This window comes from Pomacea canaliculata, linkage group LG11, assembly GCF_003073045.1.
Source record: "Pomacea canaliculata isolate SZHN2017 linkage group LG11, ASM307304v1, whole genome shotgun sequence".
NCBI lineage: Eukaryota > Metazoa > Mollusca > Gastropoda > Architaenioglossa > Ampullariidae > Pomacea > Pomacea canaliculata.
Window position 1 is genome coordinate 12,270,537 of NC_037600.1, and position 21,269 is coordinate 12,291,805.

General features: G+C 42.3%; 1 protein-coding gene and 1 long non-coding RNA gene across 3 annotated transcripts; one reads left to right on the forward strand and one right to left on the reverse strand.

The window, feature by feature from the left end:
* Positions 1-1,624: 1,624 nt before the first annotated feature.
* Positions 1,625-10,028, reverse strand: LOC112575893. Of its 2 annotated transcripts, none has more exons than XR_003101699.1 (2): positions 9,669-10,028; positions 1,625-1,920 (listed from the first exon to the last, which is right to left on the reverse strand). It is a non-coding gene; the product is annotated as an uncharacterized LOC112575893 (long non-coding RNA). The 2 variants fall into 2 exon arrangements; XR_003101698.1 differs by lacking the exon at positions 9,669-10,028 and adding an exon at positions 2,801-3,871.
* A 2,926-nt stretch (positions 10,029-12,954) lies between these two features.
* On the forward strand, positions 12,955-21,160 carry LOC112575625 (muscarinic acetylcholine receptor M2-like). Its single transcript, XM_025257599.1, has 3 exons — positions 12,955-13,137; positions 17,323-18,048; positions 18,587-21,160. The coding sequence occupies exons 2-3, from the start codon at positions 17,718-17,720 to the stop codon at positions 19,954-19,956; spliced, it is 1,701 nt and encodes a 566-aa protein (XP_025113384.1). The 5' UTR covers positions 12,955-13,137; positions 17,323-17,717; the 3' UTR covers positions 19,957-21,160.
* Positions 21,161-21,269: the final 109 nt, after the last annotated feature.

The window sequence follows — 21,269 nt, forward strand, 5'->3', positions numbered from 1 at the left end:
TGTAATTTTTACCACATCAACATCCTTGGTCTACATAGAAGAGTTCATCCAGCAGAGCAGCGACAAAACTGCAATGAGAGCTGCAATATTTTTTCATCTTTTCTTTGTGTTCTTGGCCGGGTGCGCACTATACAAACTCACTCGTTATTTAACCCTATATGTGAAATCTCATAATGAATAATGGAACAAAGAAAGAGAAAGACAATAATCCCTTAAACCTACTTTATGAATAACATAACCTCATGTCTCCAGCAACACAAACACATTGTCATTCCATACACCTTATACCAGGGGTCACCAACCTTTTTGACACTGAGATCAGCTACTTCAAGGTACAGAGTAACACGAGGAACTGTTTGTTTGATACAAACTTACTGAGTAAATACATTATTGTATAGACAGGCCAGGTATCAACATGTCCGCGGGCACCGTGTTGTCTACCCTGCCTAAAACTAACCAACGAAACGACTCGCGTCACATGGCAAACAGTTACATAAAAACACAAAGAATAAAATATATGTTACTGTGTATATGTGTGTGATATATATAAGGGTTAAAAGAAATCCACAGCTGAGTCCGTACGCACGCACGGAGACACAAGAGAGAAAGAATGTAAGCCTAAAGCAATGTCTGCTTCTGATGACGTCACTCGGTAGTCGTGTCTACGCGACGGCCTTCACCCAAACCACTCGACAATCGTCTCCATCATTTTATGATCGCGACAAATACTTCAAATGCGTTACACTTGCTATGAGATACTTTCAAGGATGCAATTAACTCTACCACATATATATTTCCGATCTTTTCACGTGCTTGTTTTCGTTGGTCAAAAAGGTTAAAGTGACTTTAAACTGCACTCAAGAAGTCTATTGTTTTATTTAGTTTCCTCTCGTGTCTTGAAATGGCATGCACTAAGAACTTGTGAAATTCTTTTCGGTCGCAGTGTTCGTGACCGAAAAGAATTTCGCAAGTTGTTAGTGCACGGATGGAAAAGTTTTCGTAAGAAGACAAAATAAAATCTAGATAATAGCTCACACACATCGTCCAGGGAACAGCAGTGTTATCGGGAATCTTTTAAGGAGATTTAAAAAAAAAACCCAAATAAAACAAAAATAGAATTGAACAGCCTCGAATTTTTAGCTTTGAACAGGTCTTTTGAGGTCAGAAACCATGTGACAAAAAAAAAAAAAAAAAGGAAATTACGCGGTAATGGGGAAATACTGATCATTTATTGAAGACAGGACAATGAGAATCTTCTGCTGTTTTAACCGAAGCTTTTCATCTCCGGCGGCCTACGTTCACTCTCTTTCTCTCTCCTTCCTCTTTGTCTGTTCTTCCTCATTCCCTGCTTCCTGCCTCCGCCAAGCTGTTGCCACTCTTGACAAGTTCTTCACTGGAAAGGTGATACGGCTGATGCGAAATTTCACTCATCTAACTGAAGCTAAATGCTGGCTACTCATCACCGGTAGTCCTTCAACCCGACAAGTTTTAGAATATGTGAATATGGCAAATTTTACAGGTGTGAGAGAGAAAGTTTACTTAAAAAGTTAAAGGAATACACCGTACAAATGTGCTCACACACACAAAAGCACAAAGAGAGAAGTCAGGCAACAAAGCAGTGTACAATGTGTCATCTACTTTTACTGGTTATGTCATTCTCTAGCAATGTCAAAGCGACAAGCTCCACGCGCGCACTTGACAGCCATCTCCGTCATTTTATGACATCTTCGTGCTTGCTGTAAGATACCAGCAAGGGTGCAGTTAACTTGCCACAAATATTTTCCATCTCCCTCCCTCGCTTTGGCTCCTCCCTCTCTCTTCCTCCTCACTCACTCCTCCCTATCACTGTCAGGTTGTTGTCACACTTGGCAGTGCTCTTCACGTGAAAGATGGCATGGCGGATGTGGTACTCGACGGTAGCTGAATACCGGATAAAAAGAACTGATCATCAGCATACCTTTTTTAAGATTTCCGAACATATGAAGATATTTGGAACATGTTTACAGGCCGGTGGTATCATAAATAAAACAGAATGTGGCGAAGTGTGACACCACTAAACTCATCTTCACCGTTTATCCACGAACTTGTATTACTGGACTGCTGGCAGACGTTCCCCCCAGTTAACTACTAAAACGAGGCAGATGTGTATAAAGCTTCCGGTTTATTCACATTTCAGATTAACTACTAAAACAAGGCAGGTTTGTACAAAGCTTTCGGTTTAGTCACATTCATTGTTAAGGCTCACCGAGACTAACAGCGGATAATTTCGCAAGAGGCTAAGCGTTGGTCTCGGTAGACAGCGATCCACCTATACACCTCCGTGGTTTATCCGACACCTACTAAGCTTGGCAGGATATTCGCTTCGATTAAGCGAAGTAATAGGCTGCGTTTGTTAGTGTAACTTGCTCCAGAAAATGTTTATTTTTTAATGTTTGTTTGTTGTTTTTATTTTTAGTTCTTAGACGTCACCGCTGGCTTATTTACAGCAGTACTATGCCCCAATCCGCGATACACCTCTGCTGAACAGAAGTATGAACAACTTCGTAATCTGATAGCAGTTTCTATGAGAACGAAAAATATAGGTATTGCAGGCGGGGTAGTGGATGGTGGTGGTGGTGGGCGGGTAAGAAGCAGAGGAGGAAAAAGAAACCGAGCCAGCGACAAAGAAAAAGAAATGAGAGAAGTGGAAAATGGGAGTTGGCATTGTGAGAGGTGAAAGAACGAGAACGATCGACAAAGTCGTGGAGAGAGAAAAAGAAGGATGAGAAGTGACAGGCTCGCTGGAACGACAACTGTTTACCTCTCCCTTCCCGGGAAACTTTGTGCCAAATAGGAGCTGTCAGCCACTCACGTTATAAGACGTCGAGAGTTCACGAGAGTACTTTGATACAGTGACGCTGACCATAAATAATAAGCTCGACTCAAGTGAAGTAATATATCTAAAGTTGACAATAAAATTACAGCTGGAAAAGTTAGTGGAAGAAAGCAACCCAGGTACCCCTGTTTACCAAGAATAGCCAAACATATTCACATATTTATCAGTGTGTCCTGGTAAAGACGGACTAATCACGGGCGCGTGGGCGACAGCTAATAATCTTATCTACATCTACAGACAAAGCTTTACTCCTTGACAGTCGTGTAGTTTGACATCATGCTGCACTCTTTCGAACCCTTCAAGGGTCAGAGCGATAAGCTGTGAGAAATTAAGCAGAACATTTCCGGGTCACCTTGTCACGACTAACTTGTCACGAGGACATCGAGGACATTTTAACCTTCAGAGTTCTACAGTGTCATGAAGATAAAGGGAAAATCTTATTTACATCGTGCAAAAAAAAAAAAATACCTGACAAGTCTTTTTAATGGAGAAAATTGTAAAATTGCTACCATGAGCAGTGAAAAGAACGAAAAGAAGAAAAGAAAAGGGACAAAATTTAAGTAAAAATGAAAGGCGTAAAGTCTGTCCTCATTGACAAAACAATAGATTGTAGACGCGCTTTCTCATCAGATAATGTTTCTTCTATTTTTACTTTTCAAACATTCCAGCTAATGCTGCGTGTTTTATCTGGTTGCACATCAGTTTTATTTCTGGCAGAGCGTCGAACTATTCTTCCACAAAACAATCGCCATTAAGACTCAGGTGTCAGTTTAATCTTTGTCCTCATGTTTGGTAACTACATCAATCAGCTAACCCCGACCTTTTCCTGACAGCAACCAGTTTGCAGAGACAGCATCCAACTCAAAAACAAAACAAGCCCACACAAAATGACAACACGTGACACTGCATTCAAGTAGAAGCGAGGGCTTGACATACAATCATTTCAGACTATTTGTACGTCTGACCTCAAAAGTTACACGACAAACATTTTATAGATTTAGCCGAGCTGTCACAAAATGTTTGCTTATAAAATAATCATTGTGACAAATATTGCGAAGCTTTGTTTAAAACATGCTCTGCTGTGCAAAGCTATAGTTCTACATCACTTCGCACAAGTAAAATACAAAACACGGACAACTATAGTCTTCATCCTACGTTGACCCCTCTTCTAATAATAAACTGTTGACCAAAGTTAATGAACGGTTATTTCGGTGAACAATGGAGAAATATGTCAGCAAAAGCACAGAGTACCTAAAATAAACACTCATGGTTTTAGCTAATACATGGATGACTGCCTGCACCCGTAAAGACACCTTAATTCTGCTGACCCTAACACACTCTAAGAATATACCTTTCTAAAATTAGCAGCTTTATTCTTAAATCCCCAAAAGCTTTTAATGCGAATATCTTCTTCAATCTTAGGCAAAAGTTTAACAATAGGCCTGGCACGTCCCTGTTCATTGTCTGTGAAGATGTCAGCTGCTGATAAAAAAAAAATCAAATGTCTTGTTAACTTTTCTGAAAGCCTGATCCTTTTAGAGCTTGCTGGCTGTTTGTCAGGTCCATCCATCAATAGGTGGTAATCTGCTCTACAGGGACTGTGCAAACATATGTGACACAGTACTACAATTATCACCGTTTACTGGAGAAATACAAACTTACACGAGTCTTAAAAAAGCAAACATTATCGAATTCAGGTTTGAAAACAAAATCATTTACAAAAAATGCATGTGGCCAGGTAAGCACTATTAACATTGGCTGGTTTTTGAACTTTGATGAAATAAACAGACACATTTTCTTAACGACTGAAGTTCTAGATGATATCAAATGAAGCTGAAGGTCGCTTTGAAGATTTTCTGCAGATAATGAATAAAAGTTGGTGCAAGTGAAACCGGGATCGACAAAGAGGTTTATCCTTCTCAGACTTGAAATCTGATTACGAAACTTTCCCTTTTTGTCGATGGCATCAAGAATTCTCTTCTCTCAGCGCATTTGCTCATTCTCACAAGCTGCTACTTCATTTTCTAAGTCTTCCGTCCTTCGCCTATTCCATTCGGCCGATGAACAGAATGATTACACAAACACTTTTGAAGAAGAATTGGATTGCTTGGACTCGATCCTTTTCCGTAATTGCTTTTCTCCAATTTCCTTTTTTTTACCTCCTGTCATTCGTATCGACAATGGTCTATACGACCATCCATGCCATCACTACACCAAGTGACTAAGAAAATCTACTTCTCCACTGCTGTAAACTAATATAACAAAAACTAAAGGGATAGAAAAATGCTTACAGAAACCAACCACAGTGCGAATGACTGTTCAACATATGTAAACATATTTGAATGTGTGAGAAGAATTTTATTAATAAACCAAAATATGGGTTAGTCACTGTCAAACAAAACATTCCATGAATTAAAAAATGACAGGAACTATGTGTTGCGCTCTGACAGCCAAACGCGTGTGCAGCCGCCATTTCCTGCTTTAATGACACTAAAAGTCGCTGGAGGAATGGCTGGCCGCTCCAGCAAAAACGGGGAAAAGCTGGGCTACATTTGTTGCTTGTGGGTGGCTGGGCCTGAACGCAGCATCCCAGAACGCCTCAGACGGGCTTAACAGGAGCCAAGTCAGGTGAATGTTATGGTTAATCAAGGGCTAAATGTGCCGCTGCTGCAAGAGATCGGCCACTACGCAAACACAATGAGGAGTGGCGCCATCATCTTGCACCATGGAACCTGGACCCTATGGCCTGTAAAGCTAGTGTGATCAGACGCTGAACAGCCTCGTTCCTGTACCGGATGTCAGTCACAGCCACGAACGAAACTGTTTCTGCCATGGAGATGGATCCCTCCCCAGACCCTCCTGATAACCGCCGCCACGCCAGAGGTGCGCTCCAACGCAGACTTCGATGAATCGTTCTCCTGGGTGCTACCACACTCATTAATTGTCTGCCACGACTGTAAACCTGGATTTGTCACTGCAGAGTTCTCTGTGCCACTGCTGCCATCAGCTCGGCACTGATGACATCCACACCACTGCACGCGAGCCTGGTAGAGTGGCTGCATAGATGGTACAAGAACGGCAGCAGTCCTACCGCTCAGATTATACTGATGCAGTCAGTCCTGCCTCTCAGATTATACTAACGTAGGCAGTTGCGGATGGTCTGCTGGCTGACGTTGACAAGCGTTGCCAATCTCAGGTTGTTTTTAGACGTTCAGCAGTGACGGCTCTGTTGGGTAGAGCTGTCAACCTTATGAACTGGTCGTCGTGGTGTCCCGTCATCCAGAACCGTCCAGACTGAGGGCGTTCTTCAATGCTGCTTGTTGTTTGAAACAGCTCTAACAGTTGCTGAATGAATAATAGCTACCCCAAACCGGCCCCGCTCCCGCCCCATCCGCCATCGGGACACTTCTCTGCCGGATATGTCTTGGAGCCTATCCCAGCGACTGGGCTCAATCCATCAGTCCACTAAGGTGTAAAATATAAATACCCCTTCGTGGTAGCTTCCAATTCACTGCAAAGGGTTTATTATGCATTCAACACCCGAAACTGCAACTTGCCTTTAACCTTTTGTGAGTAGAATACTATCTTTATTAACTAAAGGAATCAGCGCTCCTTGTACAACACAACAACTCAGATTTATCCACTGTAGTTTAAGGGGTTAAAAAAAAGCTGGTAAGAGTGAAAAATATTTGTTGAGTTGACAGTCTGAGTAAGATTTACAATCAGATTTCGCAAGACCGTCAATCAGATCGTGTAAAAAAAAATCTGGCGATCAGAAAAGCGATGAAGGTAAACATAGGTACAAACACCCAGGTACATAACACACACACACAATCTGGCTCACAACAACCATCGTATCCGGCATTTTCTAGCACAATATTTCAATATTTTTTTTTAACATACTGTCCCCCACTCACGTGGATGGACACTCTCCCTGCTGTCTAACGGTCCCTTCACTTACGTAATTGCGTTCCAGACATCACCGGCTGCAAAAGCAAGATGCACGTGGCTCAAGCGACAGCATGCAATGCCTGTCATGTCACTGTCGAACCCACTGACAGTGGCTAGCAAGGAGCGTTGTCGCTTGAACCTATACACACGCAAGGGATTTGTGCACAGGCGCACACTACAAGACATCTGAAACGCGATGCCTCGGCGAAAGACAGGGTTTTATGGTCACATTTCCTGCATCCAGCCAATGATGGCGAAAGCAGATACCAAAGCGACATTTCAGGAAAGTTTACACTGCATTCAGAAAATGCCAGCACTTTAGCGAAAACTAAGGTTCTCTACATCCGTCTCCCTTTGATTTGCCGCCCATTATGCAAAACAGGTTTGTGAAGCCCAGAGCGAGATTGTAAGATCACACAGATCACCCAGCATGTTGACGAACACAGGTGTGCCTAGATGGTTTACTCACCTTACAATATGATGATCACCTTCACAGGTAGCGAGGAAATGTTTATCTTCTAGGTGTGCTGTAAAAAAGTGATCTTCTTGACAGGTGGGACTGGAGGGTATTGTCAGCACAGTGTTCATTTTATGCTCAAATGTTTCACAAAGAAGTTTTGCGAAAGCATTTGTGCAAAATCCTGAGGAAAATGCTGTTCCGAGTAACCTGAGAATCTTTTTTTTTCTTCCCGAAAAGTGAAAATGGAAATAAACCTTTTAACGTACACGCGAACAGGAAGAACAGTTCAGACAGGAGAGACAACGACTAAAAACAAGGCTTTTAAAATATCGTTGCCTTCAACGAATGCGTCCTAACCGGACATATATGTAGAGTATGCATGTAGAAGCGAATTTGATGAACGTAGTCACATATTCGACAATTTATTCGATTAAGTTGTATAAAAAAAGACAACTCTTACACAATCTCAGCTGCGGTCAAATGAAGTTTATGCTGTTTGTCTTCGGGTCTTTTCTCTTGCTCATTCATTTTCACGAGGAGACACTGAAAGGCAAGTAGGCAGATGGGGAACGGGTTTTACGCCGAGCCAGCAACTTAGATTATATCACGGCAAGGCAGCCAGCCATGTAAACAGATGTCACATGCACAGGAAGAACAGCGTGCACGAGACGACAGGTAAACTCAGAACAGTCAACCCTCACTGTATTGGTGACAGGCGCCAACTGTTGCACCACCGGACCGCCCGGCAAATAGCCAGAGGACGACGGAGACGATAAGACCAATGAAAGTTGAGGTGGTTACGATAACGCCAGTGAGGGTGGTGGTAATGGTAATGGATTAGACAATGACTATAATTGCGAATAAAAAAGACAATAGCGAAAATGAAATCACAATTGCATCACTTGTTAAAACTCCACCAAAAATCCAGCAAAGTACATGCGATAAATATGATAGAGAGAGATAAAAGGAATAGAGCGTAGGAGGAAAAAACAGAGTGACATGGAGGACTAGGACGGGTCGAGAAGGAAAGGTTTCAGGGGGAGGCAGCAGGAAGAGTCCTCAGCTATTCCGTGATTCCTGGGACTTAAGCAGGCAAAGTCAGGATTAAGTCCGGTCGATATTTCACGCCAAGAGGCAATTCTATGCCGGCTTAGTCTCATCATTGCTATTCCAGACACTTCATGGCTCATTCCACTAAGACTCGGTCCACGTCGCTGAGTGGTGTCCCTTTTGAATTTTATACACGTCTGAGCTAAAGTCTCATGGGTAACACGCTATTTTCACTTAGTTTCGTACAGCTAGGGGAAAAAACTGTTTCAGATGTTTAAGATTTACGCAATAATTTTGTGTAATCTCGTGCACTTATTAATGTTGTTAACATCGCATTTTCCTACCCTACTACCAAATAAAGTTTGACACGACAATAATCTTGACCTGTGACTTAAGTGATACGATTTCTTTTCAATAACAGAAAAATAAGACACAAGAAACATCACATTATGGAACATACAATCACTTCTAAAAAGTTTTTTTAAGAGTACACATTGCGGAAAACATGTTTAGATCATGGTTTTAAAACCATGATCTAATTAAAACAAAGTAAAACAAATACACTATAAAAATTCTTCCCCACCCCCCTACTGCATGTTGTAATGCGTTTAGTTTATATATAATCGGTTATGACTCGTCCCCCGCCCCTCAACATGCCCAACATGCCCATAAAGAAAGCTTAGCACTGCCAGTGACTCTCTATTTCGGACTGAACATGAGAAAGAATCTTATCAGCACAGGCCAGACTAGCTGCCAGTGGATGTGTTCAGTCCGTATTTAAATGACTACATCAGCGGTTCATATCGATTGAGCACCGTGCAGGCTGGGCAAGGGAAAGTTGGGCTGGCTCGACCCATAACCACGCTCCATGGCAGCCTTAGTCACAGGGAGGCAGAGAAGAAACGCTCTTGTTTACGTCGCAGTGACACTTAACAGCCCGTGCAACAACCGCAATCAAACACCAATGAACTCGATCTTCACTTGCCAGCAGGTTGTGTGTGATTCGACTTCAACTACTTTTAATCTGTAGGCTAAACTCGACTGTTGTTCTACAGTCATTCGTCCTACCTCGAATCGTTAGTCGAAATTTCTGTGTCAACGTGGCTTACCCAAAATGAACAAAAACCTCGTTTCATCTCGCGTTGATAATAAAATAAAAAAAACTGGCCAGTAGGAGGGGGAAAGCTAGTGGTAGGTCAGTCATTAAGCTAGTCACGTTATCTAATTAGGATTTTGTTTCTATTTACAATCATTTACATCTCGACAATTTACAAACGTGCAGACATGTCGCCCCATAACCACACAAGGAAAGACAAACTCCAAAAAACTTACCTGATATACGTGTTGTGTCACACCTGCGTAAAGCGCCCAAGTACAGCAGCCAACGACTCGAAAAAGCGACAACCGCCTTTGAGATACCCGGTGAGCCTTGCTCCACAACTACAACACGCTGAGAGGGAAGCTGCCCGCGACTACCGTGTTCTCGTCGTCGGAGTCGATGTTGTTCTTGCCGCTAACGGCTCACATTCATGCCAAGTCCCACCTGTTAATGTGTGCGAAATGTCGATGACACTGGCAGCCTGCGAACACACACACGCACAAATGCAGGCAGATACAGACACACACCCATGCAGACGGCCAGATACACGACTCAATCCCAGCAGTCTTAGCGAGCCAGGTGTGTTTCCTGATAAAGCATGAGGGAGATCTCCTTATCAACAGAATATTCTACGCGTGATTAATAAAATTCTGTACTCCTATGATCAAATGACAGAATCATAATCTCTAAAATAAAATTATAACACATTTTAAAATCTGTTTTAGTAATATTTTAGCTATTTTTTACCAGTTCTAATTATAAATGGACTCCGCTTTTGGCAAACAGCAGACTCCGAAACTGTCGTCTGCTTGGCCGTGACGTCATGTATTATTTAGATCTCTTTGTTTGTGACGTGTTTGTTTTCCTGTTTGTCCTGGTCGATAAAGGAAAGCTTTACAGTATTGTCTTCTAAGAAAAAAGTATTTTCGCTAAAAGCAAGATGTATGTGATACATATATTATGGATACTTGTGCCATCGATCGATATGAGGTTGGTTTGTTGTTTTTTTTTAAAATAAATGCGCGATGGGAAAAATTTGAAAATCTCAGGCGCGCCGAGACATCTGTCTTTGACGCTCTGACATCTTGAAGTGCTCTGCAGTAACTTTTATAAGGTATATAATTTTTTTCTTTTAGAGCAATCGTTTCTGTCTACGCTTCTGTACTCTTAAAAAAATTAGTATGGTTAAAAATCATTAGTTCTAGGAGGAAAATAAATCAAATGAGTAGTTAAGCATGAAGTTAAAATACGAGCTCCGCATTTGCGACAGAGCAGTACGTAATATACATGAACGAGAGAAAGAGAATGTGAGGGAGTGACAGAGAAAGAGGCCAGGGGAGAAGTTGATAGTTTCTGACACCCCTGAAAGAACAATTCTACGAACATTGATGCACTTCTATGATGTGGTGGTGGTGGTGGTGATGATGATGATGATGATTATTTGGAGAGTATGATATGTTTATTTTCCAGTGAGGAGTTGAACTCAATGTTCTGTGCACGATGACGAAAGACTACAAAACCGACAAAGCCATAAGTAACTGGTGATAGATGCAAGAAGATGAAGATGAAGATGAGGATGATCTTTCTTCTCATAGTGTTAGAAGTCTGGCCATTTCGATCCCTTGTCGCATGTGTCAGTGTCACGTATTCGTCTCGGTCAGTGTCTAGTCGTTCTTCATTTTTTCTGTATGCTTTAGGCAGCGCCTATATCGACTTGTGATCACTACGTGTCATACTTGTGCTAGTGGCATTAAAACTGAACAAACAAAATTACGAGCACCATTAATCATATTTTTAAAAAATCGTTTCAGCACTCAGCTGAGCTGGTTAATCTACCGTCACGGTGCGCGGGAGGTGGGGTTGAGGTTGGGGAGGAACTTTAAATGGGTGTGTAAAATTATTTTTCTTTAAGAGTAATGAGAGACAGGAAGGAACCAATTAGCGACTTCCACCAAAAATGGCCACAAAGACCCTTGAGCAAGCACGGATATGTATGATCGTGTGCACACACACACACACTTTCTTGTCGATTCCATTCCTCTCTCTCTTCCTCTCTGTGCATGTACGTGCGCATGTTTATTTTGTGTGTATGTGTGTGCGCGTGTGTGTGCGTGGGTGCGAGTCTGTGCAATGTATATAAACCTATATGACTATGGGTCAGCTGTTGAAATTTACTTCGGAAAAAATGGGTTCTGCTATATATTTGCAAGTTTCTTCACTTTGTACTTGCAAAGTCTAAAATAGTGTCATCCTGACTCAGAGAGAAAGCATGCACAAGTTTATCTTTACTAAGCTTATCTTTCTTTCCACACCTTAACTCACGCAATACAGAAAATATAAACAAACAACAGCATAATATTCCTTGTTTACATCTGAGTTCTGAACATGAAATCGCTGCGCTTAGTTTGTTGACGAAGCAGCTGGGATTTATGTCATGTGACCTTCTTCTCGTCCTGGGATTGGTTGCCTGTAATGAACAAACTTTAATTATCAGGCAGATGAATACGGACAGTTATAGCTACGTTAAAATCAGTTCAGACGCTACGGCTAACCAGGAAATAATTGCACGTTCATGCCTTTATAATCTGCGCGAGCGTCTGTGTACAATTTTAGTTTAAAGACACTCGCTTCCCCCACTCCTACCAACAACCCCCACAACCTCCTTGAGACCGTCAGCCCCTCTACTTCCTCTCGCCTGGCTTCCTTCCTTAGAAATGACGTAGACCGGCGTTGTCCCAGCGCGGCGACGTTACCTTTGACCCTGGCAACCTGAAAGCGCCGCGGCACGCTTTCAAGTCGGATGTGGCGCGAGCTCTTATATGCTGACTGGTGCTGCGCGTGCTCTGGGCGAGATAGGCAGCCCTCGCTCTCAAAGTCCACTCTTTACTGAATATCAACATTTGAGGGGTCGTTTTGGAAAAGTGAATCTTGGGGTTGAAACATGCACAAACAAAACTAATGTAGGCATGCGTGTGTGCTCTCGCATGTGAACGTGCATATGTTCTTTTATGTCTGTAGGGGAAAGAGGCGAAAGTTGGGGATGTGAACATGAGAAAATAATGTACATATTACAAGAAGACAATATAAATGATCGTATTCTTAATTTTAAGTGTTCTGCGTTTAATTTTCAACTTAAGATAAAAAAAATTATATAGTTTCATTAAAATTAATTAATGACAGTTTACCTGCATGTCTGTTTGCTCTCATATGCAAAAGGAAATATTCCTAGTTTTCAATGTTCTGTGGTTCATTTGTGAAATCGTGAATTGAAAAAAAAAAATTCATTAAAGTATTAAGAAAATTCACGTGCATATCTGTAAGTACTTTTGTTTATAAACACACTCATAGAGGATGATCAATTAAATTAAAAGTACTAAATAATTTTCAAATAGCATAACCAACGTGCAATTTGTTTAACAATTAGCTTGATCTGAACACATGGTCTGTCGTAAACAAATACGTTGCGGCTATCTGTGCACTTCAGGCTGAGTGGCACAGGGCGACACATTTGTAGAAGGTCACGTGGGGAGCGCGCGCGCACACGAGCGCCACAAGAGAATTTACATACCACAATTAGCGCTAAACGCCGCTCACTTTCAAATCTGGCGTCCACAAGAAAAGACACGGCTAGGAAGATCTTCACAGCTCACTGACTTCGGACGGAGCTACAACCCCAAACACTCTTGTGCAGCTGAATTGGATGTAAGTTTTTTTTTTTAAATTTTACTTTAACTTTTATTTATAAAATTAAAATAAGGCACAAAGATCACGTACAAATAAACAAATTTGTATACTAATGTATATATCATTATATTCATGTGTGCATGAAATTTTCATGCGTGAGCTATATATATGTACGTAAGTGCGTGCATGCTTGCGTACAAGGATATCTGGACATGACCTCTGTGCACATATGTTTGTGTGTGCGTGCTTGAGTGCGTATGTGAGTGGTTTAGGTTTGTTTTTCACAATATCAATGACATTTCTTCATTTAAAAGATGATTAAATAAGAAAATAAAGATAAGAAAATCAGTAAGTTTCTTTTTTTTTGGTTTGTTAACACCTAGACATTGCTCTAAAGAGGGAAGCTAAAAATTGACTGTAGGTAGGTGCCTCTCGATTTCGCGGAGACAGTATAATGCTAGGCCAGTTGGCCTTAAAAAAAATACTAGAAAGCAATTTTACTTACCTTAGTACTTTATCATAGAGCCCTTATTTCTGATGCATGCCAGTACCAGAACATGTAAGCAGACAACAACAGCAGAAACAACAACAATAAGTTTATAGAGGGATTTTCCCCACCATTAAAGATAGGCTCTAAGCCCTTTACTAAAACGAAAAACAAACATAATAATAATGGATGCTGGTCTCAAAAACAATCACTGAAAAATAGCCGAATTCTAGCAGTAAGATCATCAAGTCAGTTTTATAATCACTGAGAAATAGCTAGATTCTGTTAAAAAATTTCCGGACTAAAATACTGGAGTCAACCATTATTATGTTGAGGTAGTCACAGACTGTTCACAGGCGCTGGCCTCCTACGACTTAGATGAAAGTTTGATGAAATGCAACGTTACGTGAGATCTCTTGTCGTTTGTCAAGAGACATCTGTCTAAAAAAACAAACAAACAACAACAACAACAACAACAACAAATAAAAAAACAACAAGTGAAAAACTGAAAGAAAAGTTGTCTTTGTTCAGTATCAATCATGGAAGAAAAAACCCTATAATAAAATACAATAAATAGAAAAGTACATAAACTGAAAAGTATCAATATGGCGACATAATTGGTGCAAATACAATAATTATTTCCCCATGTTAGCGGGAAGTTTATGTAGATGAGTCAACAAAAGTCTAGAAAATGGTTCCGGATATGTGCATCTTGTGCATAGTAAGGTCCTTGTGCATAGTTAGCCAATGGTGCAGAGTTGCAGACTGTAGAGAAAACCTCAAAAAGTGACCATCGGTTGCACGAGATAGAAACAGATCGAGCGAAAAAGATAAAAAAAGTAAGAAACCACAGAAAATTTTTGACGAGCAAACTTTCCGTTGTTTATTTTGTATTTACACACTTTGCTATTATTACATTTTACTGTAGTAGCTAATAGTTTAGTGACAAGACACTTTTTCTTTCAAACAATTAGAAAGAGTTTGTTCAGCATCTGTTAGAAAGTAATTTGCAAATTATAATAAATTTCAACAAAGATAAATATTTACTACTGATGGTTACTTTTATGACGAAATTACTTTCCCTGAGGAATACAATCCCAAACCTATCAGTGGAGATACTGAACAAACAATCAGCAATCACAATATACGCGTAAAAAAGTACTTGTCATACGAAGACACGAAAGACATGCTATCTACTTAGTGTGATTGTATAGTTAATCCCAAAGATATGCAGTACAGACTTCACGGAGATGATAGAAGTCTGTGATAAGAAGTCTGTGATAAGCACATTTTAACACGCATGCGCACTCTTACAGAAAAAGGTCAGCTCCGAGAGCACTAAATGAAGATCTTTCTTTTGAAGGCCTTCTCTTCATAAACACACGGAACAAACCCGAGGAAAATACTACATTTATGAGCATTTCGTTTTTAATTTTCAAAATGAATTTGAAATGCCAGGCATTATTTTCTTCCCGGATTCAATGTTACCGTGGTGATCAAAATCCGTTATCTAACCCGCCTTTTTCTTATGTAAAAGTTAGACGTTTTTTTGTCACTTTCTCGTTGATAAGTGGACTCTTCTTACAGTATGAATCACGGCTACCTACCCCTCGCCCCTCCCCCTCCCCTCATTTTCCGGGGGCATATGCTAATGAAGTTGAAACATCCGGGCAGTGCAAGGTTACGGCACACAATCGGCACGTCACGAGAAACACGCGGGAAATGTGATGTTAGAGAAAAGGTGTGAATTTGAATGATGCACTTTGTGAACTAGACATTAGCCTCTTGGGACATTCACAGTTTCCTTCTCTGCCCACTTTCTGTCCACATCTTTCTTTCTGTCTTTCTAGTTTTTCGTTCTTTTTTGTGTAATTCTCTCTGCTGTTCTAGATTTCTATCTTTTCTGTAGTCTCTTATCCACCATTTGTGTTTCTAGCAACAGGAATAACATTGAACTTTCAGGAAGATTCAGAATACTGGTTACAAAAGTAGTAAACGTTTATTGTTAAGTTCTTTTTTAATCTAACAAATGAAAGGTTTTTCCAATTACAGAACAATTCACACATGAATAGGATTACAGGAAACTAATTTGCCAGCCATCACCAACACCACCCCAAAATAAATAAGTGATAAATGTGTTAGCCATCTCACTTCTCACCTGTATATTGTGAAGGTCAAGACCTCAATTTCCACCTTCACAAAAATAAACTTGCTGATTGAGCAACGCCTTGTTAGCCTACGCTCCAAGCAATCACCTCCATTTACGTCTGTTAATAGAATTTAGATCAATCCCTTAATAATACAAACAAAAAGGAAAACAAAACTTCACAACGCTTTTTTTTACTCATACAAACGACAAGCGCTATGTTCAGATAACTGCGAGCTAAATTTTATGTCTCGGGTTAGCCTTTAAACCAGACCTGGGCAAACGCCGGCCCGCGGGCCGGATCCGGCCCGCCTCCTGTCTCTGACCGGCCCGCCCGCCAGTATATATACTATATATACAGTATTGGGTAAAACTGAGTTAACTATATGAGTCCGGCCCTCTAGAACCATCCCAGTTTCTCATGCGGCCCCTTTGGAAAATTAATTGCCCACCCCTGCTTTAAACGGTGGTTGGTAGTGGAATGGAGGAGGAGGGAAGGGGTCAGACTAGGCGGGAAACGAGATGTACGTCCGGCCGTAGGGACGTTTATGATGGTGTCACGGTGCACACCGAAAAGGAAGGTGGCAGGTCAGTCTGTAGTGCCCACGTCCTCCTAAGAGGGTGAAGAACAATGCTTGGCGATAAGTGGAATTCCACAGCTGCAGGCGGCTAAGGCACGCGCTGCTCGTGTTACGCTCCGTTCGACCTTATCGTAATTACAAAGGAGAAAAAAAAAAACAAACAGTTGACGCATAGAAACGAGAATAGTAGAGAGAGGAAGGGGATTGTGGTTGGGGGAGAGGGGTATCTGTTTTGTGAATGAAACTGGGGGAGATTTTTTCCTCGTTCCTGCCGAGTTCAAGAGGTCGATGGGTTGCCATAGCAACGGAGGACGATGACGGAACGGCTAATTTTGCGTGCCTTGTGCGTCTTTTCCTCCAAAGTTCGAGTAGAATTAAGGAGCGTATGGGGGTCAAAGGAAAAAAGTGAACGCCCACAAGCGCGATTGTGTTCTGTATGACATCCAAGAGGAAGTCTTGACCTCCAGCTCATATCTGAAATGGTCATGACTGAGTTCTGAAGTATGTCGCGCATGCGTGGTGCCGAGAAGAGGGAGCGGGGAGGATAACTCTAAAGCCATTGGGATCATTAATTGTAGCACACGTTTCTTGCAAAGAACATTTCAACATAAAAGGATTCAAAGTTTCGGTGGACTTAGGATGGTCAAAACACTGTGAGAGATTACCGCACAGCGAATTTCCTGAATTATTTCCACGGTAATTAGCCAAACCCGTGGAGATCTGGCTTTATTATAATACATAAGTGAGAGGAATTACTTAACTGTACCATCAACGCGAAGAATCGTTAACCACGACGTTAGATTACGAGATTGAGCGAAATAACCTGAACTACAACCACGATACTAATTAATTATGAAATTCAAGTGACCATGACCATGATTACCTGAGACAATTTTGAAATCACTTGACGATAACGATAAACATTTAAACAATTCCATGAATAAGAGACTGCTGGTTGGTTTTAAAGTTTCGTTCTTTTTTGTTTTCAGTCGTTTACCAGCCATCACGTATCAAGTTTGTCCTCGTTAACGGCAGCTCTGACGTCCTCGATATCGTCGATCATTTCGTCCTTTTTGGAGTTGTGTCGATTCCCTTAGGTTTCTGTGTCACTGGAATCATAGTGAGACCACAGGTACTTCAACACAGTTGTGCAAACTACAGCCAAGACTGTGCGAACCGCTGGTCCTCAAGTGTCCATAGTTACGAACCACAGAGGATAAAACTAATCAATTATCTCAGCTGACATTTCTAGAGGTCTAAAAGCTCTGTAATTAAATACTGCTAGCATCGCATCTTTTAAAAAGTAGATCAACTGAAGTTTGTATTTCAGTAACACCAAATATCAAGCAGTTTGACAAGCATTGGCGTTTTTTTTAAAGACACTATGAAAGAAGCAAACTCAGTTTCCACAACTAAAAGCCAGTGGTCACGAGTGGGCCCGGCTACCACCAGGGTAGACTGGTTCAGTGCCACAGGAAGCATGGACTCGGCCACACGTGTCCGTGCCTTCTCGGACAACATGCTGTCGACAGCAAAGTGGGAGAGCGAGGTGGACGATGGGACATTCTTGTGGTCCACGCGCAACACGACGACAGCGGCCAGAAACGCCACTCATCCCCTACATGACATGGAGGACTTTCTGCGGCAGAAGAACGACGAGTTCACGATGCTTGTCATCCCCGCTATCGTCTTCCTGGGCATTCTCTTTGTTATAGGTTAGTTGCTCGCCATATGCTCCATAAAAACATTTTATACTTTCTTTCTCTGGGAGAGAAGGTGCTATTTATAATTTGCCAAAAAAAGTTACTTGCACTCGCAACACAATTCAAATAAATATTTATTAATTAAAATGCCACTCACATACCACAGAGTTTCAGTCAAAGTTTTACGACTTAAAAATCAAAATAATTCAACAATTTATTCTTTGACAGTAAACGCATGTCGACAGTTTGGTCAAAGCAAGTATGAGATACGCAGAGCCTTTGCAGATCAGCCGCTGTTAGTTTATGTCTCTCGTCTTTGGTTTCTTATAGCATCAAACCCTAGGAGGACCATTTGCCTAATCTTTCTCTCTTTTGTTTTCTCCTCTCTCTTTTGCACTATTATCTTCTCTGGCTCACCCATACACTCACAACCTAAATCTTTCCAGACCAGAATGTGCTTCCATTTACAGCAGTTACGGCCAGACAAAATCGATGTCGACACCGATCATCACCATGGTTTCACCATTTCCTTAATTTTCTTTTTTCCTAGGGGTGATTGGCAACACACTGGTTCTCTACGTCTACAACCGTAAGCTCCATAAAGGCACCATCCGGTGGTTCATTCAGGCCCTGGCCATCTTCGACCTGCTGAGCTGCCTGGTGGCCATCCCCGGCGAGACCATAGACATGAGAAACAACTACACCTTCGGCGGCAGCCCCATGTGCAAGATCCTGCGCAGCGTCAACATGTTCTGCACGGTGGCGTCGGGTATGACGCTGATGGTGGTGGCGGTTGAGCGCTATAAACGCATCTGCACCCCGCTACGCAAACAGATCTCCCCCCGCCAGGCACGCATCATCATCGGAGTCTGCACCCTCGCCGCCCTCGTCTGCGCCTCGCCAGCTGCCGTCATCTATGGCAAGCAGACGGTGCAGACCGACAACGCAGCCATCAACGGCAGCGACTGCTCCACCTCCGACGTCTTTCTGGGCACGGTGTACCCCATGGCCTTCAGCTCCTTCCAGTTCGTCCTCTTCCTAGCGGGGGCTGCAGCGCTTATCGTCTTGTATATCCTGATCGGCCGCAAGATCTGGTCGCACGAGCGGTTTCGGAGGATCGGTTTCAATACGGGCATCAACCGCCGAATCTCTTTCATCTTCGCAGGAGGGTCGGAGTGCTCCTCCCCGACCACAGACGACGTAGTGTTCACCTTTCCGTACCGGCGGAATGGAGATGAGGCCAGTAGCAGCAGCAACAGCAACCATAGTAACAACAACAACAACGACGATCAGGCAGGTCAGGCAGGCCCGGAGTTCCAGCAGGCGAATATACCCTCCGTCAAGAGCGAGCCGCACATCGCAGGGAAATGCAGCACCACGTCTTTCGAAAAGTCACGTGACAGTCCCATGATCGCCCAGTTCGACTCTTCGCGGATCGCCACCAGCGGCCCTAAGTCGTCGATCCCGACGTCCTCCACAGCCGCGTCGCTGACGATGGTTCCGACCAACACGCTAACCTTCAAGTCGAACCAGCGCGAGAGGGCAAAGTCCGCTGGCGAGTCGACCCTCAAAGGACGCTACCGCCGCCGGTCCACCGTCCACACGCAGGCCGACATTCGGCGATTCCTCAATCGGTCCGACTCTGTAAACTCCGGCACGCGGCGGACGACCCTCATGCTGTTCCTCATCACAATGGTCTTCCTGCTGAGTTTCCTGCCCTACCTCGTGTTAAACGTCCTGAAAGTGCTGGACGACGACTCCCTCAGCGGCGACGGCAACGCGTGGGAGGTGGCACACAACATCTTGCTACGCTCCTACTTCATCAACAGCGTCGCCAACCCCGTCATCTACAGCTTCTGTTCCAGGACATTCCGGACCGAGTGTTCGAGGGTGCTGCATTGTAGCTGCTGCAGAAAGTGACTGTGCTAAATTTGACAGCTTCTTCAAAAGAACGTCTGAGAACATTTTCGCCGTTCACAAACACCATATCTAAATCATCTAAGGCTGTAGCGCTTAGTAAAGCGCCCAGGCCGAAGAAAGGCATGGAAGGACTGTCAATTTACCGTAACTCATTCCCCCCTCCATCATCCCTCACTTTAACCCCCCCCCCCCAAGTTACCAAACTTTGGCAGACAGGCGGACATTCTGTCTGCAATGGTTCCTCTCAAAGCTTTAACCTTCCAGTGTCATCTTGTTTTAAATGTATATAGACGTTTATAAAAACAAAACAAAAACCTCAAAGGTTATCCAGGGCACCACTTGTCAGTGTCCATGCAAAAGAAAGTAAACCTGTAATAAATATGCTTTGATGTGTGACAGCAGATATTCTGTGACATATCCCACAGGAGCAAGGGTCAGTGATAACACATCTCGCAGGAGATGAAAAGAACAAGAGAAAATTTCTCAAAAGTTCCCCATATGCCATGTTGGAGACTAATCGTATCGAAGCCAAGACGTGCACACACACTCACAGTATGAATTATATCAATAGACTTGTTGCCAGCATGTTATTCCTTCTCATTACTGCACTGTAAATTTACAGTTATCTAACCATGAATAGAAAAGCTAGTATGAAAACATAAACGCACGCCTATTCTATAATAAACTTTTTTTTTAACCACAAGTCTGTCTGGCACAATAGTTTGCACCGATTTCTGCTGTGAACATGTACATAAGTAAACATGTAAATAAGACTGTTGTACAATGCACTCTATTTATAACACCTTGATCAAGCTTTTGTTGTAAGGCCAAATATTCTACTACTCTCCATCTCTCTCAGAGACAGGAAATGTTGCTGTTTCTGAATTTCCTACAGCACCGCTTCTTTATGAGGTAGTAATAATCGCTGCCATTATTTGCACTGGTAGAAGGCTATCTAGCGATGCAAGAAGTACTGATGTCAGAGTATGTTGTATCACTGGCATCTTCAATTAAGACTCAGCTTGGACACAAAACATCAGATAACGGCCAGCAGTGGGAGCACAAGTTTTGTTTAATTTCCACTCTTCCCAGAAACCAGGTATTTAGTATCTTCATCTTTCTAAAAGGTTTGCTGGCTGCTTTTAGTAACAGCTGTTGTTTCCATTTGCTGCTTTGGTTTCTGATTAAACTCTTTCTAAACCTGCTAAGGATTTTAAGAAGTTGGATTGAATGACAGGATGACAGTTTGGAGAATTGGTTTGCGTTCCATTTCTGCTACATCCTTTTTTTTTGTGTGTGTGTAATGTTTATCA

Excerpts from the sequence above, each read along its gene's own strand:
- LOC112575625 (XM_025257599.1), top strand. The coding sequence starts at position 17,718 with ATGAAAGAAGCAAACTCAGTTTCCACAACTAAAAGCCAGTGGTCACGA. Across the intron at positions 18,049-18,586 it reads GGGCATTCTCTTTGTTATAG|GGGTGATTGGCAACACACTG; the intron begins GTTAGTTGCTCG and ends CTTTTTTCCTAG.